The sequence below is a fragment of the Kockovaella imperatae genome (genome assembly GCF_002102565.1).
Source record: "Kockovaella imperatae strain NRRL Y-17943 chromosome Unknown BD324scaffold_3, whole genome shotgun sequence".
In the NCBI taxonomy this organism is placed as follows: domain Eukaryota; kingdom Fungi; phylum Basidiomycota; class Tremellomycetes; order Tremellales; family Cuniculitremaceae; genus Kockovaella; species Kockovaella imperatae.
In genome coordinates, this window is record NW_019028943.1 from 1,376,357 (window position 1) to 1,389,374 (window position 13,018).

General features: G+C 52.8%; 4 protein-coding genes across 4 annotated transcripts; 2 read left to right on the forward strand and 2 right to left on the reverse strand.

Moving 5' to 3' along the window:
- Positions 1-876: 876 nt before the first annotated feature.
- On the reverse strand, positions 877-2,039 carry BD324DRAFT_649476 (soluble NSF attachment protein; the record flags this gene model as incomplete). The annotated part of the gene is made up of 7 exons (XM_022017995.1): positions 877-1,116; positions 1,169-1,343; positions 1,392-1,489; positions 1,534-1,616; positions 1,657-1,751; positions 1,802-1,860; positions 1,917-2,039. 7 exons carry the CDS (start codon positions 2,037-2,039, stop codon positions 877-879), a joined length of 873 nt encoding a protein of 290 aa, XP_021873264.1.
- Positions 2,040-2,163: 124 nt separating this feature from the next.
- On the forward strand, positions 2,164-3,338 carry BD324DRAFT_619566 (splicing factor). The gene is made up of 5 exons (XM_022015182.1): positions 2,164-2,361; positions 2,414-2,491; positions 2,547-2,724; positions 2,778-2,977; positions 3,030-3,338. The coding sequence occupies exons 1-5, from the start codon at positions 2,336-2,338 to the stop codon at positions 3,256-3,258; spliced, it is 711 nt and encodes a 236-aa protein (XP_021873265.1). The 5' UTR covers positions 2,164-2,335; the 3' UTR covers positions 3,259-3,338.
- Positions 3,339-5,306, reverse strand: BD324DRAFT_619574 (hypothetical protein). Its single transcript, XM_022015183.1, has 6 exons — positions 5,113-5,306; positions 4,689-5,058; positions 4,475-4,641; positions 4,310-4,436; positions 4,229-4,272; positions 3,339-4,119 (listed from the first exon to the last, which is right to left on the reverse strand). Exons 1-6 carry the CDS (start codon positions 5,177-5,179, stop codon positions 3,434-3,436), a joined length of 1,461 nt encoding a protein of 486 aa, XP_021873266.1. The 5' UTR covers positions 5,180-5,306; the 3' UTR covers positions 3,339-3,433.
- An 845-nt stretch (positions 5,307-6,151) lies between these two features.
- Positions 6,152-12,892, forward strand: BD324DRAFT_607700 (hypothetical protein; the record flags this gene model as incomplete). Its single annotated transcript, XM_022014077.1, has 9 exons — positions 6,152-7,147; positions 7,184-7,455; positions 7,492-10,156; positions 10,193-11,291; positions 11,333-11,919; positions 11,964-12,042; positions 12,080-12,170; positions 12,210-12,352; positions 12,396-12,892. 9 exons carry the CDS (start codon positions 6,152-6,154, stop codon positions 12,890-12,892), a joined length of 6,429 nt encoding a protein of 2,142 aa, XP_021873267.1.
- Between the last annotated feature and the right edge of the window lie 126 nt (positions 12,893-13,018).

Consider the following 13,018-nt stretch of genomic DNA (forward strand, 5'->3'; position numbering starts at 1 on the left):
CAAAACCGCAGACTCAACATCCACTCCCTTTCTCTCAGCAACTACCGAATCGGCTTCGACTCCTGATGTCGCCGAGACCGCCGAATCGACTTCTACACCCGCCACCAAAGATACTATGGAGTCCAAGACCGAGCTTGAAACCTCATCTTCCGAGTCACCTCACAAACCATTGACCGAAACGATTCCAGAGGTCATCACCTCTATACTCAACGGAACCGAAACTGAAGCGACGAGCGAGACAGCGCCGAGCGAGACTCCCGAGAAGAAGAAAAGTGGCAGGCCTAAGAAAGTTCCGGACGAAACCTCCAAGACCAAGGCTCCTCAGGCCCTCGGATCTGAGGGTGAACCTTTGAAGAGAAAACCCGGAAGGCCCAAGAAGACTGCGGACGAGACTCCCAAGCCTACCAAATCCAAAGAGGCTGATTCGACCTCTGGACCTGATGGTGAACCCATGAAAAAAGGACCCGGAAGGCCGAAAAAGGCGGTCGACGAGTCTGTTGAACCTGTAGTCAAAAAGCCCCGAGGCAGGCCCAGAAAGGACGCTTCAGGTGAGGGCAAGAAGGACTAGGAGGCGGTGTGACTTGAAGGTCATTCGTCAGATGCTTCAAGAGATGTGATGATTGGAGCGCACTGATCACGGGGAAGGGTGCTTGGGTAGCCAGAGCGACCAGAAGGGAACTTGTCATAGAATCATAGCATTTCAAGCGTCATAGCATTCGGGACCTCCTGAAGGGGGATCTATAAGGTGAAACTGCGAGACCAAAGCTCGTCGTGGCTCTCTCTGCATGTAATAATCTCACGCCAATCTTACATCACAGCTACAGACAAAGTTATCGGTCCAGCCTATCCAGCCTACTCTGCCCCAAAACCCTTCTTCTAGGTTAATCCACCCTCCTCCTGCTCCAGAGCCTTTCTAATCATCAACAAGATCTCAGTTTTCCAATTATCCAGCTTTGTGACTTGGTCGTATTGATACACTTGAGCCATGAATCGTTCGACATCGCCCTCCTCGCATGCCTGCATGAGTTCATGCGCGAATTTGGCTTCTCGAGTGGATGGGAACGTGACGTCCTTTTTCGCAAAGGTATCGAATAGACGCTGGGTGGTTACGAGGTCCTGGGTCGTGAATGAGTATTGAGATGCCCCATGCTGACCTGCATCGACTCACACCTGTGGCCATGGAGCACAAAGCTGCTCTGAGCCAGTACTCTTTAACGGAATATTTCGTCAACGGACTGGTCAGAGACCAATCTGCCACGATCTGGTAAAGTTCCATGGATCGCTGATAGTCTTGTAGTCCAGCAGAGAGCTCTGCGGCCTGTTGATAACATTGATTGGCAGTACTGCAGCAAGCGTTAGCTCCTATTACCCTGCGCGTCTCCCAGTCTCACGCATTCGCATCTTCTTGCTTGTACCAGTCTCCAGCGCGTACGAACGAATCTCGCGCTTTGGCAACGTCCAAACCATCCTGAGCGTAGATCCCGGCAATCTAACAAAAGAAAATGAGTAGAGCTCTGAAGTGTAGACACCCACCTCTTTCTCCCTGTCGGCGGCTTGGCGGAAATTACCAGCTTGTACTAAGAGCTTGATACATTGGTGAAGAGCGGTAACGGCGGCTGAGAAGATGAGCATATACTCTACTGATTTTCAGCTTACCCTCGGGTTCGCTCTTCTTGTAGCTCTTGGCAGCATTGTGAAATGCATTCATGGCATCGTTCATTTCATTGGCATGTTGACGACAGGCCGCTTCTCTGAAGGAAGTATCAGCTTTGTCCCTACTGTTGGACAGAGTTCAGCTGACCGCTCGAATGCAGCTCCGGATTCTGACCATCTTTTCTCGACTTTGAATGCATTAGCAGCCTGAGTAAAGATGAGCACCTGCATCTTTCTGATTTGTCCAGTCCCGTACAACCCACCTGTTGGAACAGATCCCCCGCTTCCTCCCACTTTGAACTTGAGCTCGCGAACCACCCTACAGAGGACGAGGCTTTCTTCTCTGCTTTCGCCAGATGCTCTTCACCCAATGATCTCGGTGCCATGATGCAGCAAATGTGAAGCCAGTAGCTCAACCGTGAACCGCACACCACGTCATGGGTCCGGTGTCCAGGTCTCTCGGCGGCGGCGAGGTTGAAGGAGCGAGAATCTTCCGTGGGAATGCTGACAAATCAATTCTGTCGGACACTTGGTGTTGAATTTCAGACCTTGGCTCGAAGTGTCTGCTTGATCTATAACTCTGGGTTATTTACAGCTATAGACAGCTATAGAGGACTCTTCCAGACACTACGTTGCCAGCTTACTGAGTGACGCTCTTTCAAAAGCCAGTCTTATTCTCAAAATGGCTTCACATCTCGCCAATATCTAGTGAGTCGACCGCCCACCCATCCCCTTTGCCGCTCTTGCTAACAGGACACAGCGGTACGGAGCAGGATCGAGTGAATTGCTCCTTCTACCTCAAAATTGGAGCGTGCAGACACGGCGATCGATGTTCCAGGTGAGTGACCACTGATATTCTTTACCGTAGCCATGAGCTGACCAGCTTGCATTAGAAAACATATCAAACCTCAATTCTCCCAAACCATCCTCCTGCCAAACGTCTACAACAACCCAGGTCACACACCGGAAGGACAAGGCCTCTCACCGACAGAACTTCAAGCGGATTTTGATAGATTCTACGAGGACTTTTACATCGAACTGGCAAAGTATGGCCACCTGTTAGAGATGCACGTGAGTCTGTCTTAGCGCTATCATAATGTTTTTATAACGCTGACTCACGCTAGGTCTGTGACAATGTTGGAGACCATCTCATGGGAAACGTCTACGCTCGATATGAATGGGAGGCCGAAGCTTCGAAAGCGCTCAACGCTCTTAATGAGAGATGGTATGCGATGCGTCCACTACATTGCGAGTTGTCCCCCGTCAGCGATTTCAGAGAAGCCTGTTGTAGGCAAAACGAGCTGGGGGAGTGCAAACGAGAGGGGTAAGCGACAATGTCTGAGAGCGCATGATTTGATGCTGATGCCATGTACTAGATTCTGCAACTTCATGCACCTTTGCCATCCTACAAAGACTCTTGTCTCCTCCCTTAATGCTTCGCAGAGATTATCACGGAGGAACAAGAAGGCTAATGGAGCGCCTGTTGACGATGGGGATCTAGGATGGACACCCAGTGGAGCAGCGAGGGATGATGGACCGGGAGGATGGGTTCCTCCATCAGATAGGAATGGTGGTGATTTAGGTTGGGTCCCTAGTCGAAGATGAGAGTCGTTGTGAAACAGTTCCAAAAACATCGGAGCAAACCCGCTGCTCTCGGTTCCTTAGGGTAGACGAACATGCCATGCATTCGTCATTGTGCACATTTTACTCGTAAATGTCGTGACAGTGTGATCTTGACCAAAGACTACGTACAGGCTACAATTGGCATGGGCTGGCGCTCTCAAGAGACTACACCCAAAACCTCCTCTTCTTCCGCTTCGTCCGTCCTTATCTCACCATCTGATGAAGCCTCGTGCTCACCTGAAGAAGAAGAAGACTCTGAGTCATCAGACGAGGCCTCACTGTTCGACTCTGCATCATCGTCTTCGCTGTCATGTTCATCACTCAGGATCTGCGGAGGCGAGCCTTGATCCAGAATGATAAACTCTGTCCCATCATCGAAACCACCTTCGACGGGTAAAACGTGAGAGCGATGAACATCTCGAACGAGACCATCGACCTTTTCGGCATCTGCTTTCTTGCCCTGTTCCGCGCGGAGCACATGTCGCAGTCCACATTTGTCACCCCTTGAACAAATCCCCTTTTCTCTCCATTCTCCGCATTCCCAAAGATGTAGCTTGGGACATTTCCCAGCTGGTTCATCGCACCACCCTTCTCTGGCGAACGCATCACAAACGGGAGCATCGTCAGATACCCTGACATGTGGGTATGGACACGAGGAACCGTTGCGGCAGGTAGAGGTTGCTTGGAAATGGACACAGGAGGGCGTATTGTGCGGAGTCGGATTGTGACATAGTGGACAGGTGGACGGGGTGTTGGGGCAGGTACCACGCAGGAAACGTGGACAGATGGCTAGTCGTTCGGGATTGTGAGCGTATGGGCAGGTCAGCGCGCGATCGCAGCGGCCTAGAGGTCAGTGTATGAGAAATTTTAAGGCAGACAGGCAGGGCAGAGGTGATCAGAAATCCAATGGTCAGTGAATTGTTTTTGCGTCCAAACTTGCTGCCCGACCCACCCGTCTTGGTGAAGTAACGACAGGGGATCTTGGATAGCTCGGCTCTGCAAGTGAGTGGGGGTTTCGGTGTGTCGTACGCACTTGGTGGACGATTTGACCAAATTTCCTCGGCTCGTCCGTCGGAATTTAGATCCAGCGTAATTGACGCTCTTGCGAGTCGGTGAACCGTGAGAAGTAGACGACTGGCCATTGGATGCTGGCGAGAGCTCTGAAGATGATTGAGCTCCGTAGCCGCATCGAGCTCACCTCCAATCCGCGTAAGCTTCTGTCCGCCCATCTCGAACTGGAAGACAATGCCATCAATCACCACTCGTTGACCTTCCGATGTCGTTGAAGAAGACAAGGTCTGAATATGAGGCGGCACTCGAGATCGCTTCTGTCTTGATTTCTTCGGCATGGACTGAAGGTGCTCGCTGGTGGTGATGTTCAGCAGTGATGAGATCATGAAACAACCCCCCACCTCTTTTCCTTGGTCATCAAGCTCAAATTGCCACCTTTGCTCGTGCCCTTGATCCATGGTTCCTGCACCACATTCACAGGCTCATTTGGCGGTGTTGGCGTAGGTGATAATTCCCCCAGTTCGCGTTCGGTGGTCGGAGCAGGCGCCGCGGCGATGGGCCTGCCAGACGAGTTTGCAGAAGTAGGTTGAGACTTGTTCAGTTGACGGTTATCCAACGCGTAGCCACCTCGACCTCTTCCTCGACCTCCACCACGTGACAGCACACCTCCTCCTCTGGAGAAGGATGAGCCTCTGGCTCTGCCTCGAGGTTGAGAGTAAGGATGGTAAGTGGGATGAGGGTTCGAGTGCGTCGCATGGCGAGATATGGCCCCTAGGCGGCAAATCAGCAAAAGTTGACCTAGATGGATGGACAGATAGACCTAACCTGATAACTTGGCGATCTCCTGTTGGAGTAAGAGCTTCTGTCTTTCGGACGCAGAGACGGTAGCCATACTGGAGCCCTCACCACCTAGCGTCCAATGGATCGATCAATGGGATGGATGTTGATGTCAAGGACCAAAACACGGTTCGCTCGACCGACTGAGAGGAATTCATTTACGTAACGTAAACTAAACTGACAATCGAATTAATCCTATAGCATACCTTGATGTGAAGACCTATGTCATGCCCGATATGGGGAGCGTCGAGTAAGCAGCGGAATAGTCATTGATGCATATGGCTACAGTGGATACATGAATCGATGTGACTTTCGGATGCATGCCATGTAGCTGTTGGATGAACATGTCCTCGTTGCATGAATACCAAAACTCCCTATGTCATGAGCGGAAGTATATTTTACCCCGAGTGTCCCTTCCCTCTTCCTCCCCCCGTTGTCTGTGTGATCCACGCTAATAAAAAGTCAGGTCATTTATATATTACCTCGCTGCGGGTATATAGTCGAGGTTCATTGGAACATCGTTGGTGGACAGCATTCAATTCATCGTCCACAAAGCTTTCGATAGGGTGCTAGGATATCTTGCGGCGGCTCAACCAGCTAGGACACAGCTGGTTCCCCATTCCACAGTCTGCATTGCAACCACGTTCGTCCATCGGCTCCTTTCGTCGTTCACCTTACAACCCGATAATCCCATCGCTTGGCTCGGACCACCGCGTACCAAGGGTCAACCCTGCTTTGGCGACCAGAACAAAACATACAGGTCAACTCTGGACCCGGTCAACATCTTCTCTTGATCATACAGACTCAGCGAAGGCTCCGTTATATAACTACTCTGCTGCACGGCGCCATTCAGCAGAGATCTTTGTCCAACCTCGATCAACCCTTTTCTGTCAGCCCGACAAAACTCGCTCAATGAACTCAGAGATTGGGAGCTCACGACCTCGCGTCGACACATAGGTTGGTCGTTCTGTGAGCACGCTCCCCTACACAAGCCCTTTTGATCCCCACTGACCTGCTCAGCTGAGCCATGAGCTATTCCACTCCCTCATTCCCCGGGGCCTGGATGTCAGCGCATTCCAATGAAGCTGGTCCTTCCAATCACCAACCTAAAAGACCTTCGCCTGATCCACAATATGCTTCACGATCTGGCTCGGTGACCGGCTCTAGTCGAAGAAGCTCTCCACGAAAAGTAGCTGCTCGAGGTGAAGGCGTTGTAACTCCTCCAGACGCCATGGAGCAATTTTTCGATGCTGAATCGGACGATGGAGCTATCAGAGCGTATGGTGCAGGTGGACTGGCTGGCTCAGCCCCGAATGATCCTGGGTACTTGGCTGCGAGTCACTCACCCAATATCTTTTCCACCCCCAACCAGTCTTTCAACGCATCACCGGCTTCGTCTCTGTCACGGACCAGCCCGATCAAGGTAGCTGGCACGATAACGAGGCATAGTCCATCCAAATTGGGAAAACCGTCACCAGCTAGCGATTCTTCAGCTTACCTACCGGTGTTCTCCAACGAGACCAGCTTTACCTCTCAAAGTCAGACCCGTCCTTCCCCGTCCAACTCCTCCTCCCCGCGAGTGCATGGCACGTTCTCATCCGCTGTCCACAACCCTGGACTACACCATTCACCGCCTACTTCTCTCCAGACTATACCTCAAAAGTCACCTCTTCTGCCACACGAGTTCAACGTGTACGCCACGGATAATTCATCGGATACTCATGGAACGGCAGAAACTCCCCTACGTGAACACTTTCAACCTTACGGATCGATGAGCTCCCCGCCGAATCGCGAGCGACTGGGAAGCTCTACATCGTCTATCAACTCCACCCTCAGGGGCAATCGAGCGCCTGCACCGGCTGCTCTGGATCTCAGTCCTAAGCGGAGGGGAGAGGCTGCACGGGCGGTGTCAGGTAATGTGGATAGGGAGAAATACGGAGCTATTCAAGGTCTCATGCCGCCTGGAGATTTTGGAGATTATGCCGGTCGGCGCAATGTATCAGATTCATCGGCGTGGTCAAGGGTGAGTGCACATCACGAGCAGTGTCCTGACGATCAGGTTTCCTCCCGGGATTCTCGGCCCCTACCTCAGCCGCCGCACTCGTCCTCTGACATGAATCTCGCTGGCACGATGCGACAGCATCCTACGATGTCTGGTCCACCTGGCGCCTACGCTCAGTACCAAGATTCCAAACACTCCCGTTGGGCATCTGCGTCTCCTTCCAGCTCGATCAATGTTCCGTTATCAGCTGTCGGAGGACATGCTCGAGTCACCAATGCGACACTGGCAACGGATCGCCTCAGTGTCAGGCGTGACGCCTCGCGAGCAGCGTGAGTGCATCGATATGTTCATCGCTGACAACCCAGGATTGACTCATCCCATCTTTCACCTTCTGCTCCCTCTTCCGACACCACTTCTCCCACTCTCGCGGCGCAATCCACTTACTCCCCGATCAGCCCTTACATTGACCCTGCGGATATCGACAGGCGGAATCTCGTTGGCGTTGGAGAGCTGTCTACTCCGCGCTGGGGTACGTTGTCCAACATCTCGGCAGAAGGAACGCCTGGGGTGACGCCTTCCTACGGTCAATCGCCGCCTATGCCTCGAATCACACCAAACACGTCCATGTCTGCCCGAGGTTGGGCACGCGGTCAAACAGGTCTAGGACTTGGTGTCGGTTTCGGCCTCGCTACATCCCTAGGCAATGCGATGGACAATGTCAAGGAAGAAAGCCCTCCACGAGAGAACCGACCGCGACATCATTCCGTGTCGACGGTAACTCCTCCTCGACCTACCCCTTCCATCACCACACTGCCTCCGCCCGTTCATTCCACGAATGGCGAGTATCCAGGCTTCGCAGATTTCGACTTTGATTCGAGCATGACGGCTGCATTGGCAGCTTCGCTTGGAGTCTCTGAAGAGCAAATCCCAGCTCCACGTGTCAGAGAACACCGGATATCGGCTCCACCCCCGCCTACCGCCGCTGCGCCTCCACCACCCGAATGGCGATCTCAGCCTATACAGCAGGCTCCGTTTGCCCCACCACCCCGAGTTTCGCCGGGTAGTGCTAGATCCAGGATCTACGCTCGCAGAGCGTCTAGACAGGCGTCCGCGGAGAAGACGCATCAGTTGAGCGATGTAAACCCACCGTCATCACCTATTTACGCGGCATTCACCTCGGCTCCATCATCGGCGGCGCCAAGGGAAGATGCGCTGATGTCCGAATTTGGCAATGTCCCTCGTCAACAATCCAGATTCATTGAAGAATCGCACGATGCTCCACGCAACTTTTCAAGAAGGACCCCGCCCAGCTCTGCAGATTCTTCCATCGCTTTGCCTCCTGGCGCACTGCGAGCGAGGAAATCCAGCTCAACGAGACCAGATGGAACACCAAAGACTCGTCAAAGTCCCAGCTCGGGTTCCCATCATGATATCCTCAAGCATTTTGCACCCAAAGACTTTTCACATCTCCCTCCTAGTCCTTCAAGCGCATCTATCAATCAGTTCTTGCGGAATTCAGGGTCAATCCACAACTTTTCGTCGGGCGGATTACCTTCTACCGGAGCGTTTGGACTGCCGAGCAGTACGAGCAAAGTTTCGCTACAGCGATCAGACTCAGGCCGAGTTCGTGGGGGTCGGACAGCATATGAGGTACAGGACGCCTCGCCCGACACGGATGAAGCATTACGAAAGCTTGATGGGCTTGGTCTCACGCCAATCAAGAGCAAGACGCCAAGAGGGAAACACTCACTGGCTGGGAGTTCTCAGACTACTCCGACTCGTTCAGAGACACCTCCGCTTACCGTGGGCAAGGCCAACACACCGGCGACGGAGAAGAGGTTGCCTCTCAAGCCTAGCAGTGCGAGCTTGCGAGCGGAGGCTGGGGATTCACCTACTCAGACTTGGGTGGATGTCGCGATGGAAGAGGCAATGGATAGTCCTGGTCCTGGGGACTCTAATCTACCAAACGCTGTTACGCCCTCCATCGGCGCAGCTGACACACCTGGACCGATGCCACTATCCACTACTCCGCCTACGTCTGCCCCTGCTGGACGAGCTGACAAAATCGGCAGAAGGATGAGCAACAGTAGTGAAGCTTCAGCACATAGCGAATTGTCGCATTCAGACTCTGTCGAAAAGTCGGTACCACCTGTCCCCCCTCTTCCCAAGAGCTTCATGTCTTTGCGCCAAGGCATGAATGTGGCGGGTACGATGGGTCCAACGATGGCAGATCAGAGTCCAGATCCCAACATCTCGATCGACGTACACTCGCCCAAATCAGTCGCGTCTGAGGCCTCGATCATCAGTGGACCTGGTCAGTCAAGCGTCGATGAGCACGGGCAATTGACGGGTACCACATCGACCGGCACGAGTCGTCGACCTCGAATGAGCAAAAAGTGGTCCTTTTCTTCTGCTCTCAATCTTGCTCGGCACGTCAAGGAGGCCGCGGCGCCATTGACATCTCCGTCCATGTTGGATATGAGTATCGCCGAGAAGAATCTTGATAACCGAGGCTCTCAGACTCCATGGACCGAGATTGAACACGGGGAGATTTCGCAGCCTGCACTTCAATCCCCACCTCTCGGTGGGATTGAGTCGAGGTCCAACCCCAGTATCACACCGGGAGCTCCTAATCAACTACCTCGTACCGGTAGCAAGCGCCTCACCCCATCTGCCATCCCGTTCTTCCGCCGAACATCTTCCTCGTCCATAGTCAGCAAATTGTCTCAGCCGAAACCTGAGGATGGGCTCGGTGCTCCGGCTCCAGCACCCAACCGCAGACCTTCAGGTCTCTCCGAACGGCATCCGTCGAGCACAGAATCTTCCGTCATTCCGGAACAGGACGACTCTGTCCCTTCTACATCTGCTCAGCCCAAAAAGTCGGTACTCAATATGCTGCGTGGTAGTGTGACCAAGCGCCATGTTTCCAACAAGGAGACATCGACGTCCTCCTCTGTCACAGTTGTAGACAACGAGCCGAAAGAAGCCAAGTCATCCAGTACTGGATGGTCGGGTCGAAAACGCGGCAAGGTGAGACTGAACAGTGTGCCTCGGGCTGATTGTCAGACTCTGTCCATCTCCAACGATGCACTCATTAGATCGTCGTCTGGAATTCCAACGACATCTCAGCAGAGCACGATCCATATTATCCACCCCAAGGTATCTATCGAGAGCTCTCTCTCGTCTCGATCGGTACAATCAAACAAGTCTGGATCCACCGTCAATGGTGGGGCGGCCGTCAAGGGTCCTCCGACCACACTACCTGCCATCGTTGGATCCCCGCCGATAAAACAAGCTTCCTCTAGCAACTCGCTCAAGCTGTCAGAGACAGTTCGGGATCTACCCTCCATCACCCCGACAAAGATCCCTCGGATCTCCAACCGACCGAGTGGAGGGTCGCCTTCCATGGTCCATCAAGGCATGCCTCCGCCCGCCATGGCATCTAGCAAAAGTGCTGGTCAATTCGGGTCGCTTGGAAAGAAGGTTTCAGCGACTGCCGCGGAACCACTTCGACCTTCCTTCTCTGAATTCGGAACACTGGCAAATTCTCAAGGCCATCGACATAACGCTTCGAATTCTCACCGAGCACATCTCTTGGCTCCCATGTCTGCGAGGACAGAGGCCAAACGCCACGAGAAGCACCGGCTTGAACCTGTCCGCGTGTCATCCGGCCAGCAGGTCCCTGCGTCTCGTCGTGGCCTGCCTGCACCTCCTCCCACTGCTTCTTCAAATCTCACTGCTCAGACTCAGTCGTCTCTGGCCAAACGCGCATCGCGAGAGAGCATCCCCACTTCTCGACCAAACATGACGCGTAGGGGATCCAAGGGAACGAGCAGTGGTGGTCAGACGCCGTCAGAACAGTCATCACCCATCAAACCATCGAAATTGGCTCATTCAAAACTCGTCGTTCCCACTGCCACTGCCACGGCCAAACTGCCCAGTTCATCGTCTGTTGGTGGAGCTTTAGCCTTCCGGAAGTCTGGACCGTTGATGCCTTCACCAACCTCCAGCCCGGCAGAGGATGAAGAGGGTCTCGCGGATGCTGAGATGCACGCATATGTCCAACGTCGAAAGGCCAGAAAGGCGGCTGGCAAGAAGGAGGATTTATCGGATATCGTCGCGTTCCCACAGGACATTGTACCGAAGCCGCCGCTGACCCAGCGAGGTGAGTTGTCAAGTGCTGTTGTTGACGCTGACTCGCCACAGCATTCGTATCTAAACGCCTGGGGTCCATGTCGGATTACGAGCGGCGAGAAGTGCTCGACTTTGACAATATTTACTACTCTCCGCCTTCCAGGATTGCTCGGCCCGCTCAAACCGGGGGTGCGACCTTCAATCATGGATATGATGATGAGCGAGGGGACTACCTCATCGTTGCTGGAGATCACCTGTGTTATCGATATGAAGTTGGCAGTGTGCTCGGAAAAGGATCGTTTGGTCAAGTGGTTCAATGCCGAGATCATCAAACTGGACAATCCGTCGCGGTCAAGATAATCCGAAACAAGAAACGGTTCCACGCACAGGCCCTGGTGGAAGTCAAAATCTTGCAACAGTTGGTCGAATGGGATCCAGATGACAAGCACAACGTCGTCAGAATGACGGATCATTTCTACTTTCGCGGTCATCTCTGTATCGTCACGGAACTACTGAGTATCAACCTATACGAATTGATCAAAGCGAATCATTTTGACGGTTTCTCGACAACCTTGATCAGACGATTTACGACCCAAATGCTGGCGAGTTTGCAATTGATGAGATCGCATCGCATTGTTCATTGTGATTTGAAGCCAGAGGTGGGGTCTATATCTAGGGGGTTTTCAACGCTGAACGCACGCAGAACATTCTTCTGTGCCATCCCATCAAGAGCGCCATCAAAGTCATTGATTTTGGATCTAGCTGTCTAGAGACTGAAAAGGGTGGGTGTGTCTGACGCCTATTGAATCTGACGTGCAGTGTACACATACATTCAAAGTCGATTCTATCGCAGTCCTGAAGTCATTCTCGGGATGAGTTACGCCATGGCGATTGACATGTGGAGTTTGGGGTGAGTGCAGAGGGTGTGAGCCGTGACTGAAGGGATCAGCTGTATTCTTGCCGAGCTTTACACTGGTGTACCGATCTTCCCCGGTGAAAATGAACATGAACAATTAGCTTGTATCATGGAAGTGCTGGGTGTGCCTGATAGAGACATTGTGAATCGATCCAGCAGGAGGAAATTATTCTTTGGTAAGACTATATCCCGACTGCTGTGTCTGACACCCCCTTGCAGACACCGCTGGCGCCCCTCGACCTTTCGACAATGGGAAAGGCAAACGCCGACGACCCAATACCAAAACCCTTGCTCAAGCATTGAAGTGCAACGACGAGCTTTTCGTGGATTTCCTTGCGAAATGCTTGACTTGGGATCCAGACAGACGACTCAAACCTCAGCCTGCTATGCGACATCCCTGGATTTTGGCAGGACGAAGACGACATGCGCCGCCTGCGCCGGCTGCGACTCGGAGCTCGTCCAAGGGATCAGATCTCCTGGCGAATGGATCGTCGTCCATGACGTTTTCCGGCTCGAATTGGAGTCTCAGTACGAAAGATAAGAAGGACAAGGAAAGCAAGAATGGTTCTTCTGGATTATTGATCTCTCCTCCCACGCCTTTGATGGCGAGGCAGAGTGGTACTGGATCCTCCAAGATGAGTGGATTGGCGAGTTCGACGAGGATGAGTTCGGGGCATGTCAGGAATGGCAGTGTGAACATGGTACGTGATAGATAGACTCGCTGAGGAAGCAAGGCTGATGAGTTCTCTCTTTTCCTTTTTTTCAGATGACGACGAAAGTTGGTCTTTGAAGCTGAGGCATGGCATGGTTCTGCATCTATACTTGAGGATGGATATGAAACG

Excerpts from the sequence above, each read along its gene's own strand:
- BD324DRAFT_619566 (XM_022015182.1), top strand. The coding sequence starts at position 2,336 with ATGGCTTCACATCTCGCCAATATCTA. Across the intron at positions 2,492-2,546 it reads CACGGCGATCGATGTTCCAG|AAAACATATCAAACCTCAAT; the intron begins GTGAGTGACCAC and ends AGCTTGCATTAG. Across the intron at positions 2,725-2,777 it reads GCCACCTGTTAGAGATGCAC|GTCTGTGACAATGTTGGAGA; the intron begins GTGAGTCTGTCT and ends GACTCACGCTAG.
- BD324DRAFT_619574 (XM_022015183.1), bottom strand. The coding sequence starts at position 5,179 with ATGGCTACCGTCTCTGCGTCCGAAAGACAGAAGCTCTTACTCCAACAG. Across the intron at positions 5,059-5,112 it reads GGAGATCGCCAAGTTATCAG|GGGCCATATCTCGCCATGCG; the intron begins GTTAGGTCTATC and ends TTTGCCGCCTAG. Across the intron at positions 4,120-4,228 it reads TCGTTACTTCACCAAGACGG|GCCGCTGCGATCGCGCGCTG; the intron begins GTGGGTCGGGCA and ends ACTGACCTCTAG.